The sequence below is a fragment of the Anopheles darlingi genome, chromosome 3, assembly GCF_943734745.1.
Source record: "Anopheles darlingi chromosome 3, idAnoDarlMG_H_01, whole genome shotgun sequence".
Taxonomy (NCBI): Eukaryota; Metazoa; Arthropoda; class Insecta; order Diptera; family Culicidae; genus Anopheles; species Anopheles darlingi.
This window is the reverse complement of record NC_064875.1, coordinates 6,478,346-6,494,296: the sequence shown is the minus strand read 5'-3', so window position 1 is coordinate 6,494,296 and position 15,951 is coordinate 6,478,346. Positions and strand designations below refer to the sequence as shown.

The window sequence follows — 15,951 nt, the reverse complement described above, 5'->3', positions numbered from 1 at the left end:
CGACCGCGTTCCCGATGATGACGATGATGATTTTCCGTGCGTTGCGGTCGGTGTGTGTGCGTGCCTCTCTGCCTCACTGCCTGCCTGCCTGTCTGTCTGTCCGCTTGCCTGCACACCTTCTTACCTTTCCGTTTCTAATCTGCAACCTGCGCCCGGCCTCCGTCTGTCTCTTGCTCGCGTTCTCCTCTGTCCCTCACAGCGTCTGCGGCCGCGGGGTATTCGCGTATCCGCGGGCTGATAGTGTCGATGGATTGGTTTTTTATTATTCCTTCTTGGAGGGGGACTTTTAAATCTCTGTTTTGGTTTCACCTTTTGCGTGCCGGGCCACAGGTTGCCAAATTCAGGTTCGACATCGTTCGCTTTGGCGAATGGCGCCGCCGATTGGTCGCCAAGGATCAATTAACGCCGACAACGAGAGACGCGACGACGACGACGACGACGACGACGACAACGCTCGTTTGTTGTGTTCGCTGGTTTACGCAAACGCACCGGTGGTTGCTGCTGGTGCTTCTGACGACTTTGAGCCACGTTCTTTTTACATATAATTGCGATTCGCGATTTCCTCCTTCTGTTCCCTCCCTCCACCGGATCGGTAGTTTGCCAAAAGACAAAAAAGCTGCAAGTCAAGCTGCAGGCACAGGGGGGTTCGAGCAGGGATGGCGGACGGCGAGAAGAGAACGAATAAAATGCATGAAAAGGCACACCACGCCACGCGCAGCCCGGTGCAGATTTGACTTTAAGATGCGAACACGCGAGGCGTGGAGCGGTAAAGTGGCTACTAACGAGCTTTTAGCAGCAGTAGCAGCAGCAGCAGCAGTAGAGGTATTTGTAGTAGTAGTTCGCTATACACACGTCCGTACAGGAACCAGGGCTAGTAATTTTGTTCTCTGGTTAGTCGTTTCACGCCTTTTGTTCTTTTGTTTCATTTCAAAATTAGTTATAAGATGTTACAAAAAAGATTACAATTTGTGGCGTTGGATTGTATCGGTGGCTCGAGTCTAAAATGGATTTGTGTGTTTGTGTGTTGCTGTGCTTCCTCGTTTTATCCGAACAGAGTCGTTTACTTTAGATGTTTTGGAGTGCGATCTTCGAACATGTTTTGAAGGAATACCTGGAGAAACCCCATTACTGCACCTTCTAAGCTATGGGTAAGCTATTTTACAAGGTAATGTAATTGCAACGGCACACATTAGTAAAATGCTTTTAGTTTTGTTTTTTCAAAACACAGTTTACCCAAATTTCCGTGACGATTTCTAATTACTTACTCTTTGATGGTTCATTAAGATATTGTGATTTTCTTTTCAGTTAAGGTGTCTCCAGGGGAGTTTCACGGTGAAGGTAATTTGTTGCAATCCTGTTTAGTACTTCATGGTGATTTTTCTCTAATGAATTCTATCAGCTTTCAATAAGTTTTTAGTTTTACTTTTATAAGCGGAGCATATGAGTTTCTATGAATGTTAATGAGTTCCGTATTACGGTCAAGGTAAGTAAATACCGAACGGTTTTAAGAATATGTTTAATAAACAATCTTATAAATATTATTTTAAAAGCTTTACGCCCCTTATCAAAAATTGGTAACAAGTCAGGTAAGAATAATCTTTTACAATGTAATCACATCATTCCGATTGTTTCATGTAATGAAAGCAGATATCTATTGCGCTGGAGTGGATCCTGGATAAACCCATTGGTTTTAGTATTATGAACGCTTCCAATGGAAAGACGAAATTAAAAAATGTGTATGTGCCTTCTCTAGGATTTCATGTCTTCCATGAATTACTTTTATCGTAATCCCTTAAAACCTTGATCGAACTTGAAATTTCTCACAGAATATTGAATAAACTCACATTCTCGAATGCCTATGCCAGCAAATCTAGGAAATCGAACATATCTATCACCTGAGCTCCTCATTCTGCTTAATCCGGATTATTTCTTGCAGTACCATTCAAGCGACAACGACTGTGGCCATTCTGTACCACCGGCCAGCAATGGAAATATTCCATAATCGACCATCCACAGAACAGAAACCCAGAACCTACCATCATCATCATCATCGAATGAGATGCAAAAATCGTCTCAACACTCGTTACTCCATCATACGTCTTAATCACTAGTTGCGTTGATGGGGCGCAAAACTAAACAGCGTTAGGCACGAAAATCACAGGCAACTCTTTAACATCCGAGCGCTGGACCCGGATTCCCTAACGCCGCTGGTGTTCGCGAAATTCCCCCAAAACCTGCTTCAACATTCCCCGCGACTGCTGCTGCGGGAGATTGAATCTATAATGGGTTGTACTTCGCGTACGTGAGGGTGTTTGATGGTGGCCCGGAGGGGGTTTTTTTGGTTGGCTGGTCAATGTTTTATGGAGCTCTCGAATTGATATGTGTATCCCAGCGAAAAGATACACATCTACCGGCCAAGCCCTCGACAAAGAGCGCGCAAACCGGACCGGTGGCCAAAGGTTGAGGGAATGACGTCACGAACAACATGAACATCGAGGGAATCACATCGCGTTCTGTCCCGTCGCGACTAGCTAGGCTTTCTGACGGAAATGGGACCATCAGCAGCGTGCAGCAGTACGTTCGGTTGGCCTTGTCACGTGCGCCAGTTGACAAGATGATGCCTCCGAGTGATATCACTTTCGACGAGGAGCGCTCAGTGCAGTTGCGACTGTCAGAGCTCATGGTGGTGGTCGTAGAAGAAGTCCTTCAACGAGCAATGAGTCCCACGGATATGTAACGGCTCGAGAGTAAATATTTGAACCCCTCAGCCCTACACGATGGAGGACGGACTGCAGTCGTGCGTACTGCAGGTCGTATCTTCTCTCCGTCTAACCAGTTACGAACCAGTTCATATCACCAATCGGGTAAGATAAGTCCAAACGTACGCAAATAAATAGCACGTCTGTCATAAAAGAAAAAAAAACGGTTCGCCACCGAGGCCACTCGCTAAGGTACCTAATCCACGGTAAAGGGCGTCCGGGTTATTGGGGCGGCAATTTCCTGTATAACATCGATTGGTTGACAAATAGGGGCTTTAATGGATGGGGCCGATGCCATCGGTTACCCCTTGTTCCGCCCGTGCTGCCTTCATCAACGAGTTTATCTTTATTCTACCTCGATCCTGTAGCCAGTCGATTTTATGGTAACCCCCCTAACTGGGCTGAGGATGATAGCGGATTTCCCAAGAAATGGCTCAACTGTCCACTTCCATCAAGGAATGCAACTTCTTCCTGACTGACCACCGGTCCAATCGGAACAAACTGTCTTACCTCTCTCTCTTTTTTTCTAATGTTGTGGGTGTTTTTATAGGACATCGACCTAGCCTAAGTCGATTGTGCCCGTGGTGGCTGTAAAGCCTTCGAGACCGACCTTTCGCACCGGGCGCATCGGCACGTCACGTGATAACCCGGAGCAAGGAAGAACCAACCTCTTCATCCGTGTTATCTTGTCTAAGGCGTTGTAAAAAAAATAGACCGGTTACGATGGGACCCACTCTTTCGTTTCGGGGGATGGGTGTTGATTCCAATTCTATCATCCGGCCCTTGGCGTCGTGACGCACATTGGGGCTGGGTGGCGGTTATAAAGTTTGACATGTTACCGGGGCCAAATTGATTCAAGATTGTCTTTTGGGTACGGTTGTAAAGATGAAACTGAAACTTGGAGTTTTACTTTCAATTTGGAAATGTGGACGAAATTCAAGGTCACCCATGATGCAAGGTCAGCTTTGCAGGGATATGATACTGGAATTTATGACATTACACTCAAACAAACGAAGGTTCTGATTCGTTCCCATGTGAAATCCTTTATCTTATCGAGGAACCAATCAGAGTTTCTTGACTATTTTCTTCAAATGCACTTGATGCAGGTCACGAGTTCGCGCCGTACGGATTGTTATTGAAGAATGTATCGATAGAAAACATATCGTTCACTGATAGCGCCAACAAACACAGAGTACATCAACAACTTTTCCTGTACCCGGTAACACAGGAATACCGGACCGTCTCGTGAAGTTGTTTGGTTGATTATATCATTCTTCAATCGTACAAAAATGTAAAAATCTTCTCTTGGACCGTGTGAGCGAAACACGTTGCAGAAAAAAAATCCCCCTCACCATCCCCATATGATTGATAGGTACAAGTCTTAATTAGCTCAAACCAAACGACGCTCAATGTAGTCAAGAAACGTCTTGCCATTATGGCCCCGGGAGCAATATGTACGTGATGTGGCCACATACGTGCCCCCATCATCATCATTCGACCCGTGTTCGCGAAGGCACGAGGGAAAGTACCGCGTCAAGCAACCGCGCAAAAAGGGGATTTTCTTATCGACCTCCTCTAAACAACACGATCTCGTTTTTTTCTATTTACTATACCTCTCCCGATAAATGCGAATAACGAGTTCCCTATCGAATGGGACCTTCTGTTTGCTGAAATCAATCTGTACGCAGCCACAGTAGCCAAGGCAACCAGCGCCAAGGATGAGCGATTGTCTGCGATTCAACTGTGGTTGCCCTTCCTGTGCCGATGGCGAGATGGCGTTTGGTAAATTCACTTTCTGTTCAATCCCAAAAGTGGTTCCGTTGCCTGCAGTGTTTGCGTGGTCGGCTCCATGGATTTCCCCGTCTTTGGATTAACCGGGAGGGAAGGTTTTTGACGAATTGCTACACATCGGCATTCCATCGTGGTTCGCTTTGATTGAAGGGATTCCCTTTCGGACTTTTTTCGGTGGTGTCGTTTTTTTTTGGGGTTTCCCATTCGCAAAGTTTTGGCGGCGTCGGGTTCGTGTTCTGAATGATGAAAAATGTACTCAGTATTTGTCATCAAATGATTTATTATCCTTTTTTTTTACATAATCTCTACGAATGTTGTTACTATGTTAATCTTGTTTCAGCCGGTTTTTTTACAAAAACAAAAACAAAAAAACAATAACGAGAGTAAAGTCTACTTTTGCTTCAATCCAGAGATCAACATTCTAGTGTTAGCAGTTTCGATGGCGGGATATTAAATTTCGAGAGCGAAAGCGGCGCAGAAGTAAACATTTGGAATGATTTTCGTCCCAACACTCGTGGGTGTTGCCGAGCAGATAAACGACATTTGTGTGAGCAGAAGACGGATGAGAGTGAAATGAAGGGTTGTGAAAAAAAATGAACGATATAAATGCTCTATGCCTCACCTCAGCTTGCACTTTACAATAATTTAGATAAATAGAGATTGCCAAACTTATCTGTTACATTCTGAACACAAGCTATAGTGCATTGGACTAACCGCTGGCTAATACATGGCAGCTACGCATCTAGTTAAAGAAAGGGATCGTTAAATCGCTAAAACTAATTTTTAGTCGATTCCGATTTACGGAGTACATACTCCGGAAAAGCTGCCCGTTCAACTCATATTAAACATACGCTTCCGGATACGCTGACCTAGGCTAGGTGGGAACACCTCCTTAACCTGGGCCTGTTCCTCCTCGGTGCGATAGATCGCTCGCAGACTATCATTCTCCGGTCCCCAGCTGGTCAGCGGCTTCAGCACGTTCCATGCAGCCTTCCGCAGCGATTCATCATGACGGCGCCGTCGACAGTAAATGGCGTACAAGTACCAAGCAGGTAGCTGTAACACAGCAATTACGAAAATACTGAAACCAAGAGCTACATCGCAAAGAAGATAAATCAGGTAATCGAGGGAAAAAGAATCAATTAGTTATGTTGTCTAATGGAGCGTAATCCGGTGCAACTGGCAGGTACCTACCATTGTATCCCCACGGAACCTCTGGCAGCTTAAACTCGAACAAGCTGTATACGAGAATAATCATTGTGGCGATCGGAGCGATCAAACCCCAGCATAACCGCCAGTAGAGTGACGTGCTCCGGTCCAGCATGTACCGAATATCGCGACAAATCCGATCGACACCGTAAATCCAGGCAACGGTCACCAGCTCGAACACGGCGAACGTAAGTGAGATGTACTTGGCCCCGAAGCCGTCCATGACGTCAAGAAACTCGAAGCCACCGGGCGTTAGGTAGAGCAGACCGAGGAAAAATCCGATCGTAGCAATACCAACCACCACAACCCAATGCTTCAGATCGGGACGCTGATCGCGGATCGCCGTGATTATGCTGGTGGTGACGCCCAGATTGCTGCCGACACCGACGATGAACAGCATCAGGAAGAACAGGATGGCAAACACTTGCGGCACGACCTGAAACTTGGCGATCGCATCCGGGTAGGTAATGAAGGTTAGGCCCGGACCATCCTTGGCCAGCTCCTGAATGTCCTGACCGTTCATAAGCGACAAATTACCGATCACCCCGAACACGATGCACCCGGCAATGATGGAGGTAAACGTGTCGAGCCAGGATATAATGACGGCGTCCCTGCAAATGGACAGTTGATATGGTCAGTCAGGCTGAGACAGTGAAGGGATCATTCCCCTCGTCCGCTAATGATCCCCATGGTGCGTCCTTACCGGTAAACATTGTTGCGAAAATTGTTGAAGGATGAGTACGCGACGATACCACCGTAGCAAACGGACAGCGAGAAGAAACACTGCGTCACGGCCTCGTACCAAACCTGCGGTGTGGTGAGAAAGGAAGCTCATGCGTCGTCTCATGCGTATTGCCTAACCTTAGGGGTTTAACGTTACCTACCTCAACGGTCAGCAGTGCTTTCCACTGCGGCTTGAAAAAGAACCAGATTCCATTCCAGGCACCCTCCAACATCAGTGTTTGGACGAGCAGCACAACCATAATGATGTAGGGGAAGATGGCCAGGAAGTAGGAAGCTTTACCGGTACTCTTCGCCCCACGGATTAGTATCGTAGCAACGACGACCCAGGAAAACAGCAAGCACAGCGACAACCACAAGTCGGGGGCACCGAGCCCATTTTCGGCCAGCTTTGCCTTGTGGGTAATGTCAATGCTGTAAAACGGGGGACCGATAAGAATCGTAAACACGACGTTCATGCGTTCGCCATAATGCGTCTGGTTACCGCATATAGCACCTACTTAAAATACAGTTCCGCCGACGATTGACTCGAACTGGTGGCGTTCGTGCTATTTCGATGTCCAACAAACGAAGAGTTTAAGCAGTTGGTCCAGCTAGGATCGCATACGCTCCAGGGCAGCGTGCTGCTGAAGGAAGCCACCAGATAGCGGAACGTAATGCCCAGCACCGGTGCGTAGTACGTCATCACCACAAACATGGCGATTGTCTGGGCCACTCCGATACCTGTATCCAAGGAAGATACCCAACATTGTAGCTTAGCAACCATTGTAAACGACAGCAATCCAGGACAAAGCGTTTGGTCGTACCGCGCATGCCCGGTGCCAGATCGTACAGCTTCACGACACCACGGCTCGAGAACTGACCGAGCACCATCTCCAGATAGTAGATCGGACGCCCGACGACGAACAGGACGATCAGGTACGGCAACAGGAAGGCACCGCCCCCATACTTGAGCGCCGTGTACGGGAACTTCCAGATGTTACCGAATCCGACGGAGTAGGCGATACAGGACAGCATAAACTCGATGTCTTTCCCCCACTTGTCGCGGCTCGTCGCGGTGATGGTCTTCGTATCGCTATCCGTTTCGATCGTCGTGTTCGATTCCATTTGCTGCCATTCGGTTCGACGCGATGGGAAATCCCCGATATCGATAGAGAGAGAGAAGAGAAATGGTGGAGGGTTTGGTTTGGTTGAACGAAAGCGGCAGAAGGTTGATCTGGAGGCACCGAGAGGGAGCAACGGGGTGGGGGAATGCTGTTGAATGCTGTTTGACCGGATGGGGGGACCAGCACTTGGGAAAACCCGCAACTTTTCCACTTCATCGACCACGCCAGATGCAGCAGATGCAAACGGCCGCTGGATTGCACTAAGCTGCACATTATGCGCCTGAGGTAGACGTCACACCACGATCACTTACAAATCACCATGTCCACCATGTTATGAATAGAAGAACAAAACAAACAAACCGACCGGAGGCGCGATGCGAGCAGCAGTGAGTGCCGATGAGAGAGAGAGACAGAGAGAGAAAGAAAAGGGAGAACCCGCTGGTCGCACGACGGGGCACGTGTCCCGTTATCAAGAGTCGTTCGGTCGCTCGCTGGATGAAACTATTAACCACTACCAGTTAGGTGACACCTACCGACAAATCGGAGCCATTATCGACGGGCGATTCGCCTTTGGTGACGCGAAACGCTTGGTTTTCCATGACTACTTCTGCCCCGTGCGTTATCCTGGTTCTGGTCCAGACTGGTTCTCTATCACGTTTGATCCTCGTACACAAACGCACCGCACTCGCACACTCGCAGGGAGTAATACTGGGCCTACTACGATAACACGACCACCGCTACACCACTATGATGCGACCAAGGATGGGATAGTCTCAGCAAAGGAAGAAACAAAGCTGGCTATGAGTCCCGAGGTGCGGTCTCCGTTTGGTGCGGTTGGTGTGTCCTCTCGCCACCACGGTCCGAGTGGAATTAGTTGGACATCAGGTCGGTGATGCCATTGATATAATGCTGAGTGGCACACAGTACAGTGGACACACTCGTGCGCCACTGCCAACCAATACCAGCCCAACACCAACTACCACAAGGCACGATTTGCATCGGCCGGGAGCTACCGGCTAATAGTTACCGGCTAATAGTTACCGGCATCTCACATTACTAGCCGCTTTGAATTCTCTCTGTATGTATCTGATGATTGTGTGTATGTACCGAGAGGTTACATACAAGAGTTCGAGTAAAAACCCGATCCGAAGGAGTAAAATTCCCGTCACTCGGTGCAACCGGTGAGATCGCGAACATCGCACCTGATCGCACCCCGTAAGTTAAAGGCGGAAGCGGCCGTTCGGATCGTTCGCTAGCAAACCGATCGTTAAAAGGTTTGGCACCGAGCCGGGGCCATCCCAGTTGGCGCAGTTGGCCACTGCCAATGTGCTACGCAGTGGGAAGTGAAGTAATGTGTGCCCCACGCTAGAATGTTACATTAATAAACCAAAATCAACTCAACCCGTCTCTGGCGCCGTCGCTGTGCGGACAGAATATCGAGAAAATTTCAAAGCTACAATAGTAAATTCCTTCCCTGATGTTGGTGCCATTGCCCGAAATAAAGCAGATTAGAGCCCATAATAACTATAATAAAAGCATCTTGCGTGAACACTCTTTGCGAACAATTCAGACGCCGCAGCACGCTCGTGTCCAACACTTGCATATTTTCGCCAACCATACCAACTGGAAACCATCAAGAAACACACACTCGAATAACACGCGGTTGTAGTGCATGTGAACGGTACTAATTATCGATTTGTTTGTACGCGCTGCACTCGTGTCGCTTCGTTCCGCTTCGTGTGTGGATGGATGTTTAGAAAAACCAAGAAGTTGCATCAGAATGCAATTCATCGGAACCGCGCAATAGTTTAGTTTACTCACCACGTCGGGATTTGCACGACATCTAGGGAAGCACTATCGCCCGGCAATGCTGTATTAGTCAGTATGATTTGGGCACGTGGTGGAAATTATTCACGGTCAATCGAGGTACAGGGGCGTACCCGATTCCCGTGACGTCAGCGTTTCCCGTTCCATCATCAAAACACATGAACAGTAGTAGTTGTTGGGAAGATGTACATTACTTCTTTATTAGAATTTGCGATTGATACATTGATAATCAGTTGTCACACTGGGTAAGGCGAGAGTCTACTATATTTCATACGGGGCAGCATACATTTGCACACACGGGCGCTAGGTGGTTTCATGCATGCGATTCATGATAGGTGTTGGATTGTATATGTGGGCAGTAAGTATGACCCAAAGGGAATATTTTTCTCAAGTCTATCTGACTGTTGATTGCTAACCAATCAATTCTTCTCAGCATTACATTCGAGATAAAATAAACAATTTAGATAATTTTGGATAAAAGCATAACAAAATAACATAATAATGTAACATAAAAATCTTTCGAATATGTTATGCCGAGTATGCCAGCAGTCAGTACTATGCTCCATTGCGCGTATCCCCCGAGATTACGATGGTTTTGGGTAGAAATTTGCAGAAAGCAGTTTTCAAGAAATCCTTGCCAGTCCATTTATACCGCGCGGCAGTCGCGATCTCCGTTTGGTACAGTCTCCTGGTAGTTGCTTCTTCGGGACCCCAATCGGCGGTTGGTTTCGTGGCACTCGCTACCTTTCTCCAAAATCCTCTCTCGTGCTGCGTGCTAACTTCGTAGAGCCCCCAGCCCACAACTTGCAGCATAATGAAGGAGAACAGACACCATCCGAATGCTACATTTTGGCAGAGTGGATAGTGTTAAGGACAGTTGGCCACGTCCCGCTCGCTTTTCCTGCTTGAAGTGACCGTCAGGAACTTACCGTTATAACCAAATGGCACGTTTTCCGGCTTGAAATCGATGAAGCTAAACAACCAGATGGCAAAGATGATACCGAGCGTTAGGAAGCTCCAGCAGATGCGCCAAAAGAATCCAGTGGAACGGCCCAGCATAAACTTGATGTCCGTCGTGATCCGCTCGACACCGTAGATCCAACAAAAGGTAATGATTTCCAGTATGACCAGCGTCAGGGTGGTCAGGGTCACACCGTATTTGTCCACCACTTTGAGCAACAGTAGACCGCCCTGTGAAAAATCCACCGAAAAAACGAACAGCGCGAACAGCCGGCTGAGTGATAAAAGAGGTTTGCGAGAAGCGTCTCGTCATCTCAACCTGGCTATTACCGGGGTGATGTAGAGAAGACCGCAGGCAAATCCGTATAGGGACACCGCGATGACCACCTTCCAGTTGGCGATCCGAGGGAAACGGTCCCGTACGGCGGTCACTATCGTGGTAACGATCCCGGTGTTGCTGCCCAGCCCGAGCAGGAAGAACATCAGGAAGAAGAGCACCGCGAAAACGTTTTGAGCCGCATCGAATTTGGCGATGGCGTCCGGGTAGGTGATGAAGGTGAGCTCCGGACCGTCCAGTTTCATATCTTCCATCTTAGTTTTGGTCACGTGCGCAATGCTACCGACGGTACCGAACACCACGATACCGGAGAGGATCGAGGTGAAGGTGTCGAGCCATGAGATGATCATCGCATCGCTTAAATCGAAATGATTTTCATGAGTTTCCAGGGTTTTCCATTTTTTTTTACGAAACCAAAATTTAATCATAGCATAGCACGAGAGCAACACCCCGCGATGCTGCGAGGACCAAGGTTAGTTGTCATTTCTTCTTCGCCCAACTGTACAGGTTCTCTCGGGAGATGTTATTGTAATCCAACGCCTACACCACACATCTCAACTGAAACCGAATGTTGGACGAGAATGTATACGGCCCCACGTCCCAGCTGGATTTCAGCTGTTCAAATTGCAATACAACAACGATATTTGCCACAGATGTTTCGCTCTTGTTTCATGTTCGGGCGCCAAAGGAGGACCATGTACCGAGACATTGCTGAATCAGCCGCTGAAGTAGAGCGAGTAAGGGGACAGAGTCCGGTGGGTAGAAGGAATTTTTAGCACCACTTGACGGGCTGCCATTGCTTTACGGCGGTAGCGGAATGGGGGAAGTGTGAAAAGTGCCAAGTGGGCAAATATACCCGGCGCCTTGCTTTGGTTGCCCCGGGGATGTCTAACAAGGGCGGTCGATTGTATCGCTGCCGGTGGCCTGCACTGATGCAGATGACGGGCGAGTGCAGCATTAATCATTTAATTTGGTTATAAATCGACGATTTGGGGCACTTCCTGGCTTCCGATTGTTGTGCGGGATGGCGCAACTGGTTTGTATGGGGATTTTCTATACTAATGTTGAATTAATCGAAATCGAAGACGGAAATCTTTTTAAAATAATTAAAAAGTACGGCTTACCGGTAGATGTTGTTGTTGAAATTGTTGTACGACGAGAACACGATCACTGCACCGAGGGAGATGGTAAGTGAGAAGAAGCATTGGGTCACCGCTGCGTACCAAACCTGCGAATGGCGAACTCAAAAGGACTAAGGAATACCACAGGGACTATCATCATCAGCAGTCGCTTACCTTCACTTCCAAAAGTTTCTCCCACTGTGGCGTAAATAGCTTGCTTATACCAGCTCCGGCACCCTCCAGAGTACTCGTACGGATGAGCAGAACCAGCAGAATGACGTACGGGAAGATGGCCAGAAAGTAGGAAGCCTTTCCGGAGCTTCTTATCCCCTTGAGCAGCACCACGGCGATGCAAACCCAACAGAACAGCAGACAAAGGGCCAGTTGCCAATCGGGACTGCCCAAGCCCTCATCCAGCGTCTTATGGCTGTGTATTATGTTACGATTGAAGTAGAACTCGGCCGATGGCCGCACACTACCATTGACCACATGCCCTCGAAAGTCCGAATCGACGCAACCATCCCACAGCGGCTCGCACCGTACCCAGGGCAAGGGATCGAAGAACGAGGCGATAAAGTACCGAACCGCAATGGCCAGTATGGCCGCGTAGTAGCCCAGGATGACGACCAGCGAGAGCGTTTGCGCGATACCGACACCACGCATCAACGGTGCCAAATCGAACACCTTAACGCAACCACGGCTCGAGAACTGGCCCATCACCATCTCGAGGTAGTAGATCGGACGGCCCACGAGCAGCAGCACGATCAGATAGGGGATCAGAAAGGCTCCACCACCGTTTTCCATCGCCGTGTACGGGAAACGCCATACGTTACCGAAACCGACCGAGAGCGCCACGCAGGAGAGCAGGAACTCGATACTGCGGCCCCACTTTTCACGCAACTCCGCTGGACGCTCTGGCGGCTCGGTATCATCGCCGGTTGAGTGATTGGCGGCCAGTCCCTGGACCAGCCCGACTTGTCCCGGGACTGTCCACGTGACGCCGGTAGCGGCGCCACCACTGGCCTGGAATGTAATTACAACGAAACGGTTGTATAAAAGACCGAACGCATTGCACCCTGGCGATCATTAGCTTGATTGTTTTTTATTGGTGCTGATGATTGGAATTTGTGGTACTGGTAAAGGAAGAAGGGACCGGGGACGGGGTTGGGGGGATGCTAGATTTCCTGGAACCTGCTGGATTGAATCCCGATTGAAATGAAGGAAGAAGGCGTGCGGTTTTGAGCTCTAACGTGACGCCTTGATGCTTCCAGGAGACCCGAGGGGGGGCGGTAAATCTTCTGGCCACTCGAACGGTGAAGATGACAACGCAATCAATTTTACAACTAGAACGTCCTGCTGCGTGTCACCCATCGGTTTGCCCGTTCCCATTCGCGGAATTGCAGATGGCGCAATTCAATTGTTGTGGCGATCATCGATAAACAAAGCATTTCATGTGAGACCCATGTGTGGGTTGGAACCCCTCCAGAAACATAGCTGGTCATTATACAATTGTTTTCATTCATCTAAACGCACTACAATATGCTGGAGATGTAGATGCGAAACAATTCTACGGATCGTCGTCATTCGGAAAACTCATTTCAGTTTAATGATGACTCATGCAGTACTATTATATCATCGCCATCAACATCAACTAGGCGAGTACGAAGACATTGTTTTGAGGTGAAAATGTTTGGAAAACAAAAAAAAAAAAACCTCTTATCAATAGCAAATTTCTACGTCATTCACGAACCATCTGATGCATGACACAGCTGTTTTGTGTTCGATCATACGCTATTCGATTTGAATATGGAGAGTGAGTGAGTTAGTGGCGTTACTTAGCTTACAGAGGGCGCTGGCGGCTTTACCGAGATCGCTAAGTCGCCTTTCTTCGTTTTCTACTAAAGGATGTTCATATATGATCATTCACATTCATCATTATTTAAATTCACATTATCTAAATTCATCGTTATAGGAATAGCGCAAGTGTTTGTTGAGCTTTAACGCGATGATGAGATCGTGTTTATGAAAGCTAAAGCTCAAATAACCCTGCTCAAACGCCTTTGTTACTTTGTAATCCTTTTCCTGGAAAAAAGCTATCATATAAATGTCGTCAATTTGCTCTCCAGAAACAGAAGCTTCAAATGATTAATTTTCCAAAAAATATCATTAAATAATCTAGAATAAATCTTCCTCAAAACTACTACTACAAGAGGCACGCTGCGTGTGTAGATTGAACGATCTTCAATGAATTACCCAACACTTGAGTGAACGATGCCAAGCCAGTTGGCCGCAATCATTTAGACGGGTGCTGGGTCTCTGGTACCACCTAGACTTATGTCAATATGTGCCTGATGTTTTGCACGCTAATCAGTGTATGTGGAGTGGAGTGTCTCTTCCACTCATCTCACTGCCGCTGTCGTCGGAACAAGATTCAAGTTTCGAGGCCGCAACGTACACCCTCGATTCCCTCCCCCCACCGGCCCTCCCGGGGTCGAGGCAACGCGTGCGCAACGACTTGGATGCTGTACTCTCGCAAGGGGATGTACAGCCTCAGGTTTATTAATTGCTAGTAAAACAATGCCAACGACCGGTGGGCTAGATAAGCAAAATACTATGATTACGGACCCCAGTCATGGGGATCCACGCGTGTCGCGAAGATTGAGCCACCGACCGGAACTGGAGTATGAACACATTGTAGTCGCGCTTGCGATCGCGCCGAAAGCTTCATACAAAACGTACGTTTATTGGTAAATTTGATACTAAAACATGCTAATCGTAAAGCGATTGAATAAAGATGGCACACCTTATAAATATATCCCTCTTACGTCATCGTTCTCTTACTCATCCTTGAACGACCCGAATTCATCCCGCTAACCCGCTATTCCCCATTTGGCGCATGCCCAACGTTGCGGTGCAGTTCCCTTCCCGTACTTCCTCGACCTTTACCGGTGCCGTTCTGATGCAATCGCAGAAATGCGATTAAGTCATACGCCACCCCGGGAACGGAAGACTTTCCCGTTTGCTGCAACCGGATGTGTGTTTGTGTGTGGCAAGCGACAGTTCGCGCCAACTGTTACCATATTTGCACTCGTGCGGCAAACATCGATTAGAATCGATAAACGATAACAAACCGATTGGCCGATTCCAACGATGCACATTGCACCCCACAATCCTGGCGATCGGCGATTGCGTCGTGGTGGTCGTGGTCACCGAACTGCAAACGCATTGCAACGCAGTAACCGCGTGCATGTGGGATGGTCGGGAGAGAGCGCGCAACCGAAATAAACACCCCCCTTCCCCCTCCCTCAGGCGGCTGAAGTGCATGCCAGAGGTGCATGATATTTCGGTCACTTGGCTAGCGCGGCTTCGATCCGCACCGCAATGGAATCTTGTCGGGGAATGAGGGACCGAAGGCGGGACGGAGCTGTCACGTTGGTGTGGTGCATGAGCGATGCCCGCCATCTCGTGCTTACCGTGCCGGTATCCATTCGGATCGCTTTCACTGCAGTCTGCACTGCTGCACACGGCCCGGTCAACTATCGCGCTTGTCCCTAACCTTGACAGTGACGTGACTAAGGGCTCGAGAGATCGGTGTTGGCACGCGTCGCGGCCCGGACTTCCGAACCGAGCACCACTAACGGTTCTGACTAACTGGCGCCTAGCAGAACAACTCTCTTTCTCTCGCTCTCGGTGTTTTAGTGCGAGCTTGTACCCGCGCAATCACATGACCGACGGCGACGGGCGATGTTGGTCACTCTGTACGAACACGCGAACTAACACACACACACACTCAGGCGACCGTCAACACCAGGGCTGTTGGGAGTTTTAAAGAGGATGCGGTCGTAATGACCGACGGTACGGTCGTAACGGTTGCAGCGTTCGGTTAGAACTGAACGAGCCATTCGCTTAACCCCCCCTATTTAACCTCGGAGTCCGGGACTGGCCCGCCGGTCGTTTGTCGTGGCTGCACTGCCCACATTGCCGACATTGTAGACACCGGGAGTTTGGTGGGACTGAGATCTCCCACCTGACTGACTCGAAAGGAGAGAAAGGATATGAATGTCCTGGCTATGAAACCCAGGGGGGCGGGGGCTTCCTAC

At 48.6% G+C, this 15,951-nt stretch overlaps 1 protein-coding gene across 1 annotated transcript; it reads right to left on the bottom strand.

Annotated features, from left to right (window-relative positions):
- Positions 1-4,806: 4,806 nt before the first annotated feature.
- On the bottom strand, positions 4,807-15,767 carry LOC125958192 (uncharacterized). The gene is made up of 13 exons (XM_049691362.1): positions 15,325-15,767; positions 12,026-12,874; positions 11,855-11,958; positions 10,724-11,087; positions 10,363-10,624; positions 9,995-10,275; positions 8,140-8,343; positions 7,307-7,610; positions 7,001-7,223; positions 6,644-6,914; positions 6,463-6,566; positions 5,745-6,370; positions 4,807-5,644 (listed from the first exon to the last, which is right to left on the bottom strand). Exons 1-13 carry the CDS (start codon positions 15,337-15,339, stop codon positions 5,382-5,384), a joined length of 3,870 nt encoding a protein of 1,289 aa, XP_049547319.1. The 5' UTR covers positions 15,340-15,767; the 3' UTR covers positions 4,807-5,381.
- Between the last annotated feature and the right edge of the window lie 184 nt (positions 15,768-15,951).

Bases quoted from the DNA above. Each gene is read 5' to 3' on its own strand.
- LOC125958192 (XM_049691362.1), bottom strand. The intron at 6,915-7,000 runs GTAGGTGCTATA...CCCGTTTTACAG, and splicing joins TCGGCGGAACTGTATTTTAA to CATTGACATTACCCACAAGG. The intron at 5,645-5,744 runs GTAGGTACCTGC...TTTGCGATGTAG, and splicing joins GGTTCCGTGGGGATACAATG to CTCTTGGTTTCAGTATTTTC.